General features: G+C 43.1%; 2 protein-coding genes across 7 annotated transcripts in view; one reads left to right on the top strand and one right to left on the bottom strand.

The window, feature by feature from the left end:
* The window catches only part of DAP3 (death associated protein 3), a 320,245-nt gene that overhangs the window by 90,006 nt on the left and 212,425 nt on the right, over positions 1-17,814 (bottom strand). The window lies entirely within an intron of this gene.
* Positions 1-17,814, top strand: part of ASH1L (ASH1 like histone lysine methyltransferase) — a 192,900-nt gene that overhangs the window by 57,508 nt on the left and 117,578 nt on the right. For all 6 annotated transcript variants that reach the window (XM_049634839.1, XM_049634836.1, XM_049634841.1 and 3 more), the window contains exon 3: positions 6,553-11,110. In XM_049634839.1, the coding sequence (XP_049490796.1) occupies positions 6,553-11,110 (4,558 nt within the window). The remainder of the gene's footprint in view (positions 1-6,552; positions 11,111-17,814) is intronic.

Raw genomic sequence — 17,814 nt, forward strand, 5'->3', positions numbered from 1 at the left:
ACTGCTGAAATCATTGTTGCACTATATGCTAACTAATTTGGATGTAAATTTTAAAAAATAAAAAATAAAACAAAATAAAAAAGAAATGTAGTTTTCAGATACAAATATATTTTAAAGTACTTAATAAAGCCTCTTAATTGTTAAGTTTTGAAAAGTAACTATGAACGTACAGAATGAGCCTATTGTTTCTTAGTAAAATGGGAGGAAAATGTAAGGGGTTTGTTTAATCACAAGCTTAGTATTTATAAATTGTACAGGAGACTGTCAAAAAAAAGTCATTTTCCCCTTGGGCAAAATTGTAAGAGTCTAGTCCAAAAGAGATAATTAAGTTTCCTTAATTCTGAGGTGATCAGCTATTGGTGGTATTGTGTTCTCCTTTAGTTGCCATAAAGTAAAGAGGAGTGTTGAGAAACTGAAACGCATCCGTCAGAAAATGACCAGAAAGAAGTGAAACCATTTGGGGCAGAAGGTTGACTGTGTGGTTGAGATCACATGGGTGAAAAGCTGCAGGAAAGCAGAGCAATTAGACTTATTCTGTGTGATTTGAGAAGGTGAGACTCAGACCAGTAAGTGATAGTTGCAGAAAGGCAGATATTACATCACTCTTAGGAAGAACTTACTTTAATTTTTTTTTTTTTTAATGTTGATTTATTTTTGAGGGAGAGAGACACAGAGCATGAGCGGAGGAGGGGCAGAGAGAGGGATTCAGGATCCAAAGCAGGCTCCAGGCTCCGAGCTGTCAGCACAGAGCCCGACACAGGGCTCAAACCCACGGACCGCAAGATCATGACCTGAGCTGAAGTCAGATGTTCAACAGACTGAGCCACCCAGGCGCCCCTTAGGAAGAACTTTTTTTTTTTTTTTTAAACGTTTATTTATTTTTGAGACAGAGTGAGAGCATGAACAGGGGAGGGACAGAGAGAGAGGGAGACACAGAATCTGAAACAGGCTCCAGGCTCTGAGCGGTCAGCACAGAGCCCGACGCGGGGCTCGAACCCATGGACCGTGAGATCATGACCTGAGCTGAAGTCGGACGCTTAACCGACTGAGCCACCCAGGCGCCCCAGGAAGAACTTATTTTAATAAACACATTTCATTATGGTAAATTTCAAATTAAAGAGTAGAGTGACCAGTATAAGTTAAGAGATCTATTTACATCCATCACTAGGATCCTCTTGTGCTACATTTCCTATCTAATACTTGGATGTAGTCTGTTCTTCAGGGAACCCTGGTTCCTCCCCTTTTACTGGGAAGTGATAGGTAGAGACCACAGTCCTGGGTATTAGAGGTGTTCATTGCTACTGGATTTTCATTGTATTTAGGCAGTTTGATAGAGATAAGGGGGGAAAGTGTGGGTGTGTGTTAAAGACTTTGTACGTTTCTAATATTTCAACTTGAAATTATAGGGGTTTTAATCTCTTTGGTTTTATATTGTGTCTCCTTTTTTTTCTTACAAAAATTTGGTTCCTAGGGGCGCCTGGGTGGCTCAGTCGGTTAAGCGGCCGACTTCGGCTCAGGTCATGATCTCGCGGTCCGTGAGTTCGAGCCCCGCGTCGGGCTCTGTGCTGACAGCTCAGAGCCTGGAGCCTGTTTCAGATTCTGTGTCTCCCTCTCTCTGACCCTCCCCGTTCATGCTCTGTCTCTCTCTGTCTCAAAAATAAATAAACGTTAAAAAAAAATTTTTTTAGTTCCTAATGACATTCACATAGTAACTTATTTGATCTATGTATCTATCAATTATCCATCTATCTAGGTTCAAAGTAATTATACCAATATTACCACTAATATCAGTCTCACTGGATGGAATTTAAGATTTCTTGTGGATATCATTTTGTCTTTAAAATGTATTGTCCAAAGACTGTTTTAAAGTAATTCAAAATAATCGTCTTCCATGTAGCTATGTACTTAATTTGATAGATATATTTGTTTACATTGTTTTCAATATTTAAAGATTTGGAATATTTTTCTATATGATATAATTTTGTTTCTTAAATACTTAAAGTACTTAATTGCAAAGTCAGAACCGTAAGTAGATGCAGGAAAGTCTGACATCTAGGCCTCTTTCCTCCCCTTGTAGGTCACCGTTTTTATTAATCTTTCAGTTTTTTCCTTCCATGTTTAATGTGATCAGATACGTGTATATATTCATATTCCTCTTTATATGTAAAGTGGTATATTTATAGCCACTGTTCTAATTCTTTTCTTCATTTAACATTGTATTCTTAAAGAGGATCACACAGCAGTTGGTTGGTCTCTCCTTTTTTGGGGTCTTGTTTTTTGGGGCTTTTTTTTTTTTTTTTTTTTTTTTTTTTTTTGCAGTTTCATAGTACTCTCTTATACACATTCCTTTGGTTTAATCAGCCACTCTCCTGTAGATAATTATTTTAGGGTTTTGCTATTAAAATGGTGGTAGGGGGTGCCTGGCCGGCTCAGTCAAGTATAACTGTTGACCTTAGAGTTGTGAGTTTGAGCCCCACGTTGGATATAGACATTACTTAAAATCTTCTTAAAAAGTAGTGGTACATTTTATAGTTTTCTGCAGCTGTTATATTTTTGCCAGCGTATCTTGGCAAAAATCTAATCCAGTAGGGATTTGATCTCCTACTGGTGGGGTTCCTGTAGTTAAATGCATATGGTATTCTAGTCATTACCCATTTCCCTTCTATAGAAATTACACCATTTTACATACGGTACATGTCTGGGTATGCTTGAATTTGTTTTTTGTTGTTCGCCCTCTTCCATTGGTTCTTCGGTCTTTTCGTGTGTAAGTTCTGTACTGTTTAACGATAGAAGCTTTAAAAAATAATTTAACATTTGGTACAGTTGTACCCTTGCTTTTCTTCTTTTTAAGATTTTGCTAGTTATTCTTGCTTGTCTAATTTTTCGAAAGAATTTTATATTTTTTCTTACTCCTGAATGAAATTTTGGTGGTATTTTTATTGGGATAGCATTAAATTTATAAATTTGTTTTGGGAAAATTGTCATCTTATGTCTTCTATCCACAAACACAGTATGTATTTCCATTTGTTCAAGTCTTTCATTTTTATTTCATGGTTAAAAAGAACTCTTTACGTCAATTATACTTCAGTTGTTCAAGAAAATCTATGTTGAAACATGGGAGAGAAATTATTTGTTTTCCCTGACAGTGTCAAATGAAGTTCATATTTTTGATTTAGATAAATCTTTTTTATTTCTTTAAACTTCTTTCCCCCAAAATTTTTATTTAAATTCTAGTTAATTAACATATTGTGTAATATTGGTTTCAGGAGTAGAATTCAGTGATTCATCACTTACATACAACACCCAGTGTTCCTCTTAATGTGCCCTCACCCATCTATCCCATCCTCCCACCCCCCTCCCTCAGTCTGTAACCCTCAGTTTGTTTTCTATCATTAAGAGTCTGTTATCTTTCTCTCTGTTTTTCTCCCCCTTCCCATATGTTCATCTGTTTTGTTTCCTAAATACTACATATGAAAGAAATCATATGGTATTTGTCTTTGACTGACTTGCTTTGCTTAGCGTACATAATACACTCTAGTCCATCCACATCATTGCAAATGGCAAGATTCAGTTACTATTATTTTTTAAGTACACACACAGCTTAGTCATGGCCCTGAGATCGAGACCTGAGCTAAGATCACGAGTCAGACGTTTAACTGGCTGAGCCACCCAGGCACCCCAAGATTCTAGTCTTTTATTCTTTTTGATGGCTGAGTAATATTCCATTGTATGTATATATTTATAAGTTTATATATGCATATATTTTAATATATAGACACATACATACAAATACCACCTCTTTATCCATTCATCAGTCATTGGACAATTGGACTCTTTCCATAATTTGACTGTTGTTCATAATGCTGCTATAAACATTGGGGAGCATGTGTACCCCTTCAAATCTGTACTTTTGTATCCTTTGGATAAATACCTAGTAGTGTAATTGCTGGGTTGTAGGGTAGTTCTATTTTTAATGTTTTGAGGAGCCTGCAGACTGTTTTCCAGAGTGGCCACACCAGTTTGTACATCCATCAACGGTGTATGAGTGTTTCCCTTTTCTCTGCATCCTCTCCCAACATCTGTTGTTGCCTGAGTTGTTAATGTTAGCCATTCTGACAAGTGCGAGGTGGTATCTCCTTGTGGTTTTGATTTGTATTTCCCTGATGAGTGATGTGGAGCATCTTTTCATGCATGTTAGCCATCTGGCTGTCTTCTTTGGAAAAGTGTCTATTCATGTCTTCTGCCCATTTCTTAATTGGATTATTTGTTTTTTGGGTGTTGAGTTTGAGAAGTTCTTCTAGATTTTGGATACTAACCCTTTATCACATATGTCATTTGCAAATATCTTTTCCCATTCTGTAGGCTGCCTTTTAGTTTGGTTGATTGTTTCCTTTGCTGTGCAGAAGGCTTTTATCTTGATGAGGTCCCAATAGTTCATTTTTGCCTTTGTTTCCCTTGCCTCCAGTGACGTGTCTAGTAAGAAGTTGCTGCGGCGGAGTTCAAAGAGGTTGCTGCCTGTGTTCTTCTAGGATGTTGATGGTTTCCTGTCTCGTGGTTAGGTCTTTCATCCATTTTGAATTTCCTTTTGTGTGCGGTCTAAGAAAGTGGTCCAGGTTCATTCTTCTGCATGTTGCTGTCCAGTTTTTTCCGACACCATTTGCTGAAGAGACTGTCTTTTTTTCCATTGGTTATTCTTTCCTGCTTTGTTGAAGATTAGTTGACTATATAGTTGTGGTTCCATTTCTGGGTTTTCTTTTCTGTTCCGTTGATCTATGTGTCTGTTTTTGTGCAAGTACCATACTGTCTTGATCACTACAGCTTTGTAATGTAGCTTAAAGTCCGGAATCAAGATGCCTCCAGCTTTGCTTTTCTAAAAAAAAAGAACTCTTTAATTGTTATCCAAAAGTAAAACAGATTGTTGTGTGAAGTAATTAATTCACTTGTGAAGTATATGGTGAGAACTCATGAATTGGGTAACAATTTATGTTAATGACTTAAAAGTTACTTCCAACTCCAAAATGTGATACAAATCTTTTTATTCAAGTTATTTATTTATTTTGAGAGAGAGATAGAGGAAGAAAGCATGAGCACAGAAGGGGCAGACAGCGAAGGAGAGAGAGAGAGAATCCCAAGCAGGTTCTTCACTGTCAGCACAGAGCCTGACGTGGGGCTCGAAGTCATGATCATGACCTGAACGAAAATCAAGAGTCAGATGCTCAACCAACTGAGCCACCCAGATGCCCCCTAAAGTTATGTAAAAGTGCATTGTATAGAAAATGTGAATGTATTCTACTGTCTTTTTTATTCCTCTCACATTAAGAGAGAACTTGATTGTTCTTTCAAAACTATAACTGAGGGGCACCTGGGTGGCTCAGTCGGTTAAGCATCCAACTTGGGCTCGGTTCATGGGTTCAAGCCCTGCATCAGATTCTGTGCTGACAGCTCAGAGCCTGGAGCCTGGTTCGGATTCTGTGTCTCCTTCTCTCTCTGCCCCTCCCCTACTTGCGCTCTTTCTCTTAAAAATAAACAAACATTGAAAAAATAAAAATAAACTATAATTGAGAATGAGTTAAAGGAGTGGAAGTAGGTTAGGGGTTGTACAGCACTGGTTTGAAATCTTTGCTATCAATGAAGGAGGTAGGCAGTGAACAATTATTTTATTTTATTTTTAAATATATATTTTTTAACGTGTATTTATTTTTGAGAGAGAATGCGTGCGGGGGAGGAGCAAAGAGAGGGTGAGACAGAGGATCCAAAGCGGGCTCTGCGCTGAAAGCAGGGAGGCCCATGCAGGGCTTAAACTCACGAACCGGGAGATCATGACCTGAGCCAAAGTCAGGTAGCTAACCGACTGAGCCACCCAGGCGCCCCAGTGAACTATTATTTTAAAAGAGTGTTTGGGGCGCCTGGGTGGCGCAGTCGGTTAGGCGTCCGACTTCAGCCAGGTCACGATCTCGCGGTCCGTGAGTTCGAGCCCCGCGTCAGGCTCTGGGCTGACGGCTCGGAGCCTGGAGCCTGTTTCCGATTCTGTGTCTCCCTCTCTCTCTGCCCCTCCCCCGTTCATGCTCTGTCTCTCTCTGTCTCAAAAATAAATAAATAAATAAATAAATAAATAAATAAATAAATAAAAATAAAAATAAAAGAGTGCCATTGGTTATTGTAACTAACAATACTTGTCTTTTTAAAAATAGGATGTTTGTATGCAAATGTTCAGTCTAAAGTAAGGTAAGAGTAGATTGCTAATTTGCCATTTTCAAACAATGTCAAAAAAAATCAGGTTATTTTTAAATGTTGAGTAATATATAAGTGTGTGTGGTTGAGAGTCAGCACAGGTAACGTTTTGCTAGCCTCTGATACAGCAGCAGAGGAACTCCTGTATGGTGACATGGTGTTTAACATTAGTTAGGTTTTTAAATAAACCTTTTTAAATAAAGCACTCTTGCCTATGTTTTATCTGATATGTGATCAGTCAGGTTGTTCAGTTTTAATGCTAAACCGAAGTGTGATACAAGGTTTACTCTCTCTGAAACCTGTTTCTTGTTCAAATTTTAGGACCCTTCAAAGTTGTACAAGAAAGCAGGTGATGTTGCAGCCATTGAATGCCAATCCGAAGAAGGCATCCGTCTTCATTCACAGGGAGAAAACAGTCCTTTGTCGAAGAAGCTGTCTCCAGTACACTCAGAAATGACAGATTACATTAATGCAACATCATCTACCCTTGTTGGGAGCCGGGAGCCTGATTTAAAGGACCGAGCATTACTTAATGGAGGAACGAGTGTAACAGAGAAGTTGGCACAGCTCATCGCAACTTGCCCTCCCTCTAAGTCTTCCAAGACTAAACCGAAGAAGTTGGGAACTGGCACTGCTGCGGGATTGGTTAGCAAAGATTTGATCCGGAAAGCAGGCGTTGGCTCTGTAGCTGGAATACTACATAAGGACTTAATAAAAAAACCAGCCATCAGCACAGCAGTTGGATTGGTAACTAAAGATCCTGGGAAAAAGCCAGTGTTTAATGCAACGGTAGGATTGGTCAATAAGGACTCTGTGAAAAAACTAGGAACGGGCACTACGGCGGTGTTCATTAATAAAGACTTAGGCAGAAAGCCAGGAACTGTCACTACAGTAGGACTGCTGAGCAAGGATTCAGGAAAGAAGCTAGGAATTGGGATTGTTCCAGGGTTAGTGAACAAGGACTCTGGAAAGAAGTTAGGACTTGGCACTGTGGTTGGGCTGGTTAATAAAGACTTGGGAAAGAAATTGAGTTCTACTGTCGGCCTAGTGGCCAAGGACTGTGCAAAGAAGATTGTAGCAAATTCAGCAATGGGATTAGTTAACAAGGACATGGGAAAGAGACTGGTGAGTTGCTCTATGGCAGGCCTGGTCAGTAAAGATGCCATAAACCTTAAAGCCGAAGCACTGCTCCCCACTCAGGAACCACTTAAGGCTTCTTGTAGTACAAACATCAGTAGTCATGAAAGTCAGGAACTTTCTGAATCCCTGAAAGACAGCACCACCAGCAAAACTTTTGAGAAGAATGTTATACGGCAGAGTAAAGAAAGCATATTGGAAAAGTTCTCAGTTCGAAAAGAAATCATCAATTTGGAGAAAGAAATGTTCAGCGAAGGAACATGCATTCAGCAAGACAGTTTCTCATCCAGTGACAGGGGGCCTTATGAAACCTCAAAGCATGAAAAGCAACCTCCCGTGTACTGCACTTCTCCGGACTTTCAAATGGGAGCTGCTTCAGACGCATCCACAGCAAAATCCCCGTTCAGTGCAGTAGGAGAGAGCAGTCTCCCCTCCCCATCGCCCACCGTATCTGTCAACCCTCTAACCAGAAGTCCCCCTGAAACTTCACAGCTGGCCCCTAATCCATTGCTTTTAAGTCCTACCACAGAATTAATGGAAGAAATTTCTGAATCTGTTGGAAAGAACCAGTTTACTCCTGAAAGTACCCACTTGAACATTGGTCATAGGTCCGTGGGTCACAGCATGAACATCGAATGTAAAGGGATTGATAAAGAGCTAACTGATTCAAAAACCGCGCATCTAGATATTCCAAGAATAAGCTCTTCCCTGGGAAAAAAGCCAAGTTTGACTTCCGACTCCAGTATTCACGCAATTACCCCTTCGGTTGTTAACTTCACTAGTTTATTTAGTAACAAGCCCTTTCTAAAACTTGGTGCAGTAGGTGCGTCGGACAAACACTGCCAAGTGGCTGAAAGCCTAGGCACGAGTTTGCAGTCGAAACCATTGAAAAAACGGAAAGGAAGGAAACCTCGGTGGACTAAAGTGGTGGCGAGAAGCACATGCCGGTCTCCCAAAGGGCTAGAGTTAGAAAGATCAGAGCTCTTTAAGAATGTTGCGTGTAGCTCCCTATCAGGTAGTAATTCTGAGCCAGCCAAGTTTATGAAAAACATCGGACCATCTTCGTTTGTAGATCATGACTTCCTGAAACGCCGATTGCCAAAGCTGAGCAAGTCCACGGCCCCGTCTCTTGCTCTCCTAACTGATAGTGAAAAACCCGCTCACAAGGCTTTTGCTACTCACAAGCTCTCCTCCAGTATGTGTGTCTCTAGTGACCTTTTGTCTGACATTTATAAGCCCAAGAGGGGAAGACCTAAAGCTAAGGAGATGCCTCAACTGGAAGGGCCACCTAAAAGGACTTTAAAAATCCCTGCCTCTAAAGTGTTTTCTTTGCAGTCTAAGGAAGAACAGGAACCCCCGATTTTACAGCCAGAAATCGAAATTCCTTCCTTCAAGCAAAGTCTTTCTGTGTCTCCTTTTCCGAAAAAGAGAGGCAGACCAAAGAGGCAGATGAGGTCACCGGTCAAGATGAAGCCACCTGTACTCTCCGTGGCTCCGTTTGTTGCCACCGAGAGTCCGAGCAAGCTGGAGTCTGAAAGTGATAACCATCGGAGCAGCAGTGATTTCTTTGAGAGTGAGGATCAGCTTCAGGACCCAGACGATCTGGACGACAGGCATAGGCCCGCTGTCTGCAGCATGAGTGACCTAGAGATGGATCCAGATAAAAAAATTACCAAGAGAAACAATGGACAGCTAATGAAAACAATTATCCGCAAAATAAATAAAATGAAGACTTTGAAGAGGAAGAAACTGCTGAATCAGATTCTTTCAAGTTCCGTAGAATCAAGTAATAAAGGGAAAGTGCAATCCAAACTCCATAATACAGTGTCCAGTCTTGCCGCCACGTTTGGCTCTAAATTGGGCCAGCAGATAAACGTCAGCAAGAAAGGAACCATTTACATAGGAAAGAGAAGGGGTCGAAAACCAAAAACTGTCTTAAACGGCATTCTTTCTGGTAGCCCTACCAGCCTTGCTGTCCTTGAGCAAACTGCTCAGCAGGCAGCTGGCTCGGCATTAGGACAGATCCTTCCCCCTTTGCTGCCCTCCTCTGCTAGTGGTTCAGAGATTCTCCCGTCACCTGTGTGCTCCCAGTCTTCTGGGACTAGTGGGGGTCAGAGCCCTGTGAGCAGTGACGCGGGCTTCGTGGAACCCAGTTCAGTGCCGTATCTGCATTTACACTCCAGACAGGGCAGTATGATCCAGACGCTTGCAATGAAGAAGGCCTCAAAGGGGAGGAGGCGACTGTCTCCCCCTACTTTGTTGCCGAATTCTCCTTCCCACTTAAGTGAACTCACCTCCCTGAAAGAGGCCACTCCTTCTCCCATTAGTGAGTCTCACAGCGACGAGACCATTCCCAGCGATAGTGGAATCGGAACCGATAATAACAGCACTTCGGACAGAGCAGAGAAGTTTTGTGGACAGAAAAAGAGGCGGCATTCTTTTGAACATGTCTCTCTGATTCCCCCTGAAACCTCTACAGTCCTGAGCAGTCTTAAAGAAAAACATAAACACAAATGTAAGCGCAGGAATCACGATTACCTCAGCTATGACAAGACGAAGAGGCAGAAACGAAAACGGAAAAAGAAATACCCCCAGCTCCGAAGCAGACAGGATCCAGACTTTATTGCAGATCTGGAGGAACTGATAAGTCGACTGAGTGAAATTCGAATCACCCATCGAAGTCATCATTTTATCCCCCGAGACCTGCTCCCCACTATTTTTCGCATCAACTTTAATAGCTTCTATACACATCCTTCTTTCCCCTTGGACCCTTTGCACTACATTCGAAAACCTGACTTAAAAAAGAAGAGAGGGAGACCCCCTAAGATGAGGGAGGCAATGGCCGAAATGCCGTTCATGCACAGCCTTAGTTTTCCTCTTTCCGGTACAGGATTCTATCCGTCCTACGGCATGCCTTACTCTCCGTCACCCCTTACAGCCACTCCCCTGGGACTAGGTTACTATGGAAGGTACCCCCCCACTCTCTACCCTCCTCCGTCTCCTTCTTTCACTCCTCCGCTTCCACCTCCTTCCTACATGCATGCTGGTCACTTACTTCTCAACCCCACCAAATACCATAAGAAAAAGCATAAGCTACTGCGACAGGAGGCCTTTCTCACAACCAGCAGGACTCCTCTCCTTTCCATGAGCACCTACCCTAGCGTCCCTCCCGAGATGGCCTATGGTTGGATGGTCGAGCACAAACATAGGCACCGTCACAAGCACAGAGAACACCGCTCTTCTGAGCAACCCCAGGTTTCCATGGACGCCGGCTCTTCCAGATCTGTTTTGGAGTCCCTGAAACGCTATCGATTTGGGAAGGAGACTGTTGGAGAGCGATACAAGCATAAGGAAAAGCACCGATGTCATATGTCCTGCCCTCATCTCTCTCCTTCGAAAAGCTTAATAAATCGAGAAGAACAGTGGGTCCACCGAGAGCCTTCAGAATCTAGTCCACTGGCTTTGGGATTGCAAACACCTTTACAGATCGACTGTTCAGAGAGTTCTCCGAGCTTATCCCTGGGAGGGTTCACTCCCAGCTCTGACCCGGCCAGCAGCGATGAGCATACAAACCTTTTCACGAGTGCAATAGGCAGCTGCCGAGTCCCCAACCCGAACTCCAGCGGCCGGAAGAGACTAGCTGACAGTCCTGGACTGTTTTCTGCACAGGACACTTCGCTCACTCGGCCTCACAGGAAGGAGCCACTGCCTTCCGGCGAGAGGGCAGTGCAGACCGCGACAGGTAAGGAGGGCTCCTTTGCTGCCTGTTGTTTGTGTTGGGAAAGGAGAGGACTTGGCCCTCAGGTTGCCTGATGCGTGTATGTGAACTCTTAACGGTTTGGTTTGTATAAATAGATGTGGCATGGTGTCTTCAGCGTTCTTGTTTTTGGTACATGTGAGAAGTAAGATAAGGCCTGTCTTTGCATTAATTCTGAATTTTGAGAAGAGGTACCGTTACAAAAACAAACAACATTCAAGTTTTGGAAACCAGGAAAAATGATTCTTCTTTCTTACACAAAAAGGCGGTTACAGTTTCTTTAGGGAGAAATGGCCCATGGGTGTTGTTGGCAGCTGTGCAGGACTTTTAATATATTCTAATCTAATAATTATAAGTGAGTTTACGTTACAGGAAGAAATGTCAACCCAGTGTGTCTCATAATAAAAATCTAGGCTTTCAAAATTATCAACGTCGTACAAGGGACTTCATCCTGCAGAGTGATCTCTAGGTGTCCTCATAAAAGCTGCTTCAGTCGCATATGAAATGACATAAAACAAATCTGCGTGATACATTTGAAACACCTGCAAAGCTCGTAAGAACTGAAACAAAGATAGGAAACAAGAAAGTGGAAGCATTGCCCATTCATGTAGAAAGAAGGCATGTGTGAGTCAGAAGGTCTTTATCAGAGATCTCAACTCTGGGGGTTTGGTTGTAGGTAACTCTAGGAAGTCCGCGGAACCTCTATAGAGTTATAAGTACAATCATGTGTATGTGTGCTTGTGCGTACTTTTCCGGGGAAAAATCTATAAATTGCATCACATTCTCCAAGTCAATTCTCTAAGCCTCCATACCTCTTCCTATAAAATGGTAATAATAGGGTTATCGTGAGAAGTAAATGAGATTATAATGTGAGTATTGAAGTGATTTGCACATTGTAAGTGCGCAGATGTTAATTGGTAAAATCATTCCCCAAAAGATTAAAAACTTAGGCATTACAGGAAATGATAAACCCCTCTAATGTGTTTTTGCTTATGATGTTATTATTCACGAAATTTTGAACGAGCCATTTTTGTTGAGAAACTGAGCATTCTTTAGTTTCTAACGATGTAATAGAGAGAAGAAAAATTCCTAAGTTTTAATTAGGTTCATTCAGCAAATTTTTGACGAATAAGTCACTGAGTATCAGTTTGTCAGGCACTCTACTTTGTGGGCTCTTGTGAGGAGTAAGGCACACAAATACATTGTTCTCATGGGACTTACAGAGGAGGAGATAGGCGATGAACAAAAATGTACATGTTAAATGTCGTTAGAGATGTGATCAGAGCGTTCAAGCAAGAAAAAGAAAAAACACGGAGTGTGGAAGGGGGCCTGACTCAGCGAGCCGTCCCTGACAAGGTGACTCTAAACTGTTTGTTACCTGAAGGCCGAGCAGCAGTTAGTTGGGGAGACAATTGTACTCACTCACTGACTCCCTCACTTAGTTGTTAAAGTCTAGAACGTGTGGCACTCTTCCAGTCACTGGCGTCAAGACATGAGGTCAGGCCCCGTGAACTTTCAGCCCTAGTGACACAAGACCAATAGTAGAGTGGTAAGCTCACAAGGAAAGGCATAATGGGGGGGAAATGCTGTCAAGTTAATATTACAGTGTCAGGATGGGTCGTTACCGGGAGGGGGGCGCCTGTTTAGGTAAAGTTATTGGTTACGGCCTAAGGATGAAAAGTTGAAGCTTGAAGGATGAGAAGCCGCCGCTTCTCAGGCTGAAGTTTGAGTAAAGAGCACGTTTGAAGATGCTGGGCTGAGAAAGAGTAGTATCTAGAGATACTCTTTACTATCTAATACCTAAATATATTAGAAGACCTTGGTGGCCAGGTCACGGTGGCAGGACAGGGAACACAGGACGGTGCGAGAATTGGGGGTGAAGAAAGCAGCCAGACCGTGTTCAGAGAGTTTAGGTTTTATACTGGGCTTAGGCAAGAGACAGAGGAGTACTGATTTTAGAGTTGCTTCTTTAAAGGACCATTCTGGCTCGTGTGTGAACATTGACTTGTGGAGGAGAGAGCTGGTTGTAGGGAGGTTGGCAGTCTGGCGGTGGCCGGGGGGTGGGGAGGCGCGGCATGTGGTGCGGGCAGACCCCTGCAGGGACATTGCAGGGGTCGGCGTGGTGCCACCTGGAGGAGGCATACATAGGGAAGCACACTTTGCTTTTTTAATACACGTGAACTTCGGAATGTCTTAGAACATCTTTAGAACGTTCAAGCGGGGAGACAGCAGGCAGTTGGAGATCTGATTCTTGAGCCCAATAAAGATGTTTTGGCTGGAGATAGGGGTGTTTCACTATGAGGTTCTGAGAAACTGTCAATATCACTTACAAAAATAAAAGGGCTTCTAGAAAAGATAAAGTCGGGAGCAGATTCTCAAAATGTGTGCAACTTTGTACCCAGAGCACCAAGAAAAATAATAATTCTAGAAAATGCCAGCAGCAGTTAAAAAGACAAATTGTTTGATAAAGAAAGAAATACTACAGTAAACATAGCATTTAACTTTTCAGGAAAAGACGAAGGTAACTTGATAGAAGGGAATTAGAGAAGGGTCAGAGCCGCTCAGTCGTGGACACAAAAGCATGTCGCTGGCAGATCAAAGAAGTGATGCTAGATACGGCTGGTTCTGGTTTCTCGTCCTCGTTGGGCTCTTTTGCAGGAAGATCTGGGGAAAGCACGTGTCGGGTGATCTGTGGCCGGTGCTCTGACGAGGAGCGGTGCTCCCTGGCTCACTCCGTTGAGATCGTGTGTGAGCCTGCTCAGTGACCATATCATCCTGGTATTCTGCTCACCAGTTGTGTGTGAGCTGGTTTGCTTCACTGGAACAAAACAGTTGCTGCGTTCATGTGTCTGTTGATCTGCCACAATGTGATGGATGATGTTCCCCGAAGGAGGGGATAGACCCGGAATCCGGGGCCTCAGACAGCCCTGAGGAACCGCACCATTTAAAGTATTGGTTATTTACCGTGTATGCTAACTAACTAGAATTTAAATAAAAACTTGAAATAAAAAAGTAATAAAGAAGCAGTGGTTAAAAGCCATCACGCTTTGGTTTGTCTGTAACCATTTGTGATCTCTTCAGTTTTTTAAAAATTAATTGCCAAGGCTTAAAACTCTGGAGATTTCACACAAAGTTCAGAAATCTGCTTTCCTTTAAAAGAAAAACCAGAACAGGGGCATCTGGGTGGCTCGGTCGGTTAAGCGTCCAACTTCGGCTCAGGTCATGATCTTATTACAGTTCGTGGGTTCGAGCCCTGCGTCGGGCTCTGTGCCGACAGCTCAGAGCCTGGAACCTGCTTTGGATTCTGTGTCTCCCTCTCTGCCCCTCCCCCTGCTCGTGCTCTGTCTCTCAAAAATAAACATTAAAATTAAAAAAAAAAAAAAAAGGAGAGAAAGGAAAATAAAAAGCAGAACATCTGGCAAAAGTTAATCCCCATTTCCTGGATGACATCAATGGCTGTGTCTCAGTAGTGGGCCCCCCCCCCCCTTGGGGCAGGCGCTATTCAATTCGTCTCGGTCCGCACCACTTCCTTGTGGTGTGCCGTATCTGGCTCAGTTCAGATATTGAAGCAGTGTATCTGTCTCCAAGGAACATTTTAGTTTGAGGCCTCTAATCTAAGAGTTGTGAGAAGGAGCTTGTAACAGGTAGGGAAATGGAGGTGGAAGTGAAGCGAGCTGACAGGGTGGTTGAACGTATTAGCTACGCAAACGCTAAAGTCACCCAGGAGACCGGCTACAGGAGGTGGGGTGAAAGGATGGATGTGAGCCTGGTTTCAGGGTCCTCAGGAGGTACAGGTCTAACGTGGGAAAGTATCTGCCTTAAGAATAAGAATTTGTCTCCTTCCTCTTAAAAAAAATAACAAAAACATTAAGATCTCTGAAGTCACCGTTCTGACACTAGTTTTCTGGAGTTGAGGAAAGACCCTGCAATTTTAAGGGCAAAGTCCTTCAAAGACTGCCCCCACTTCCTGTGCCAGAGTGAGTTTCCGTGACCCCAGTCCACCTACACTCTTGTCTAGACTGCTGCAAATTTGGGGCTTCCCACAATCCCACAAGCCCTCAAGTTTTGATAATTCGGTAGAACAACTCAGAAGTTACTGAAACCACTGTGCGTAGGATTACAGTTTTATTGTCATAAAGAATGCAGATCAGGAATTGAAGAGATTCCCAGGACAAGGTCTAGGGTGGAGGACACACAGCCTCCTGGCCCGGTGTTCGTGGGATCAGGGTGTGTCGCCTTCCCGGCACACCCTGTGTTCACCAACCAGGGAGCAATGCCAGGCCTTTGTGTCTAGAGTGTTGATTGGGCCTGATTACATAGGCATGATTAATTAAATCACTGGCTGTGTGCTTGAACCCTGTCTCTACCCACTCCCCCCCCCCCCCCACTGTAGATAGGGCTGGCCCCAAATTTCAGCCCTCTAATCCTGTGATTGGTCTTTGTAGTGAGCAGCCCCACCCTGAGGCTACCCAGGGCCCACCTTAAGTCAGCTCTTTGGCATAACAAAGACCCTTCTATCACTCAGGAAGGTCTAAGGGTTTTTGAAGCCAAGAATCAGACAGAGAACAGATACATTCTTTATTGTATCACAAATCCGCAAATTCGTGGAGCCTCTCCGTCTTCTTCACAATTACTCTTTTGATAAGTGGGTAGAAATGTCTTGATTTTCTAATAGGAACTTTTTCAAGTAGACATGAAAACTGGTTACGTATCCTAGTTCGTAAAACCAGTTGAGAAAACGATTTTTAGTCAAGGAAAGTTATAAGAAAAAATTACTAACTAAAGCCTGGGGTATCTTCTAATTTAATCTCTTTGAAAGTCAGAACTTTGTTTCGGCACAGCTTTATGTATTTTTTTTTTTATTTTAAGTATTAATGATGATGGCTATCCCTTCCACAGTTATTGTCTGTTGTTTGCCAGGAGCAGGGAATAAAATCATGAATAAGATGTGATTTGCTGCCAGAAGGAATTTACACTTACTCAGAGAACATAGGCATGTTTACAAATAATTATCCATGGCTCCAGGGGCGCCTGGCTGCTCGGTAGGTACAGCATGCTACTCTCGACCTCGGGGTTGTGGGTTCGATCCCCACTTTGTGTGTAGAGATCACCTAAAATCTTAAACAGTGGTGCCTGGCTGGCTTGGTTGGTTGGGCATCTGACACTTGGTTTAGGCTCAGGTCATGATCTCACAGGTCTCGGGGTCGACCCCGGATCAGGCTCCGTGCTGACAGCATGGAGCCTGCTTGGGATTCTCTCCCTGCTCCTCCCACACATGCGCGTACGCAAGCTCTTTCTCTCTCTATTTCAAAATAAATAAACTTAAAAAAAAAAGTTTCTTAAAAAAAAATCTTACATGGGGCGTCTGGGTGGTTCAATCAGTTAAGCATTCAACTTTGGCTCAGGTCATGATCTCATGGTTCATGAGTTTGAGCCCCACCTCGGACTCTGCTGACAGCTCGGAGCCTGGAGCCTGCTTTGGATTCTGTCTACCTCTCCCTCCTGCTCTCACTCTGCCCCTCCCCTGTTCGTGCCCTGTCTCTCAAAAATAAATGTTAAAACTATTTTTTTAATATTAAAAAAACAAATCTTAAATACTGACTGATAACTCCTAAAGATATGTTCACAACATGTTTCGGGGGCAGACAAGAGAGGGGCTCACCTAGGAGGAGCTAGAAAGACTCCTAGTTTTTAGCTTAGTGTGCAAAGAATAAAGGATGAAGACTATTCTTACAGAGAAAGAAGCTTTTCAGGGTCTTAGTGACCTGATAGTGTGCTTAGGTAACTGTTTACAGTCTGATATGGAACCCACAGGATGAGACTGGAAAGACAGGAGACAGATCATAAAGCCTCTTGTTTATTATATAAGATTGCAGGGAGTTTAGAGTTTACCCTGTGGGCAATGGGAAGTTAAAGGTTTTAAAGCAGGATGATTTGCTGAGATTAAATTGACAGCACTGTGGTACATGTACTGGGGAGAGATCAGGTGTACTAGTTTGGGAATTGCCCCAGCAGAATCTTATGGGGGAGAAAACATATTCAGAAGAAGTAGATTTTAAAAAGAGGGGTGGAGAGGGCGCCTGGGTGGCTCAGTCAGTTGAGCGTCCGACTTCGGCTCAGGTCACGATCCCACAGTCCGTGATTTCGAGCCCCGCGTCGGGCTCTTTGCTGACAGCTCTGAGCCTGGAGCCTGCTGCGGATTCTGTGTCTCCCTCTCTCTCTGCCCCTCCCCTGCTCATGTTCTGTCTCCCTCTGTCTCAAAAATAAATAAATGAATGAATAAATAAATCGTTAAAAAAGAGGCGAGGAAAGGGGAAGATTTTAGAATGTCTGCAGGATGCCCCTCCGGTAATGGGTTGGACGGCGGTGTAATTAAGTGAAAGGAGGCGCTCAGAAGAGATGGCTGGAGATAAAAGGCAGATTTGGGTTTCATGCTGTTCAGTGGGATGTATGCATCTGTAGCTCAGAGGAGAAATCAGTCTGTCTGAAGAGGAGAGTTGTAGGTAAGTGATTGTTGAAGCCGTGAGAAGTGGTCCTGTTTCGCTGGGCGCACCACACTACTAAGGGGACAGGAATGTCAGGTGCTGCTGGGGTCAACTCGAAGAGGCTGGGAGTAGAGGCTGCCTTTGGCCGGTTATCACCTGTGAGCTCACAGTGGTTTCTGTGGAGGTAGATGTTCGACTTCTGGG

Source organism: Panthera uncia, chromosome F1 (genome assembly GCF_023721935.1).
Source record: "Panthera uncia isolate 11264 chromosome F1, Puncia_PCG_1.0, whole genome shotgun sequence".
NCBI classification, from domain to species: domain Eukaryota; kingdom Metazoa; phylum Chordata; class Mammalia; order Carnivora; family Felidae; genus Panthera; species Panthera uncia.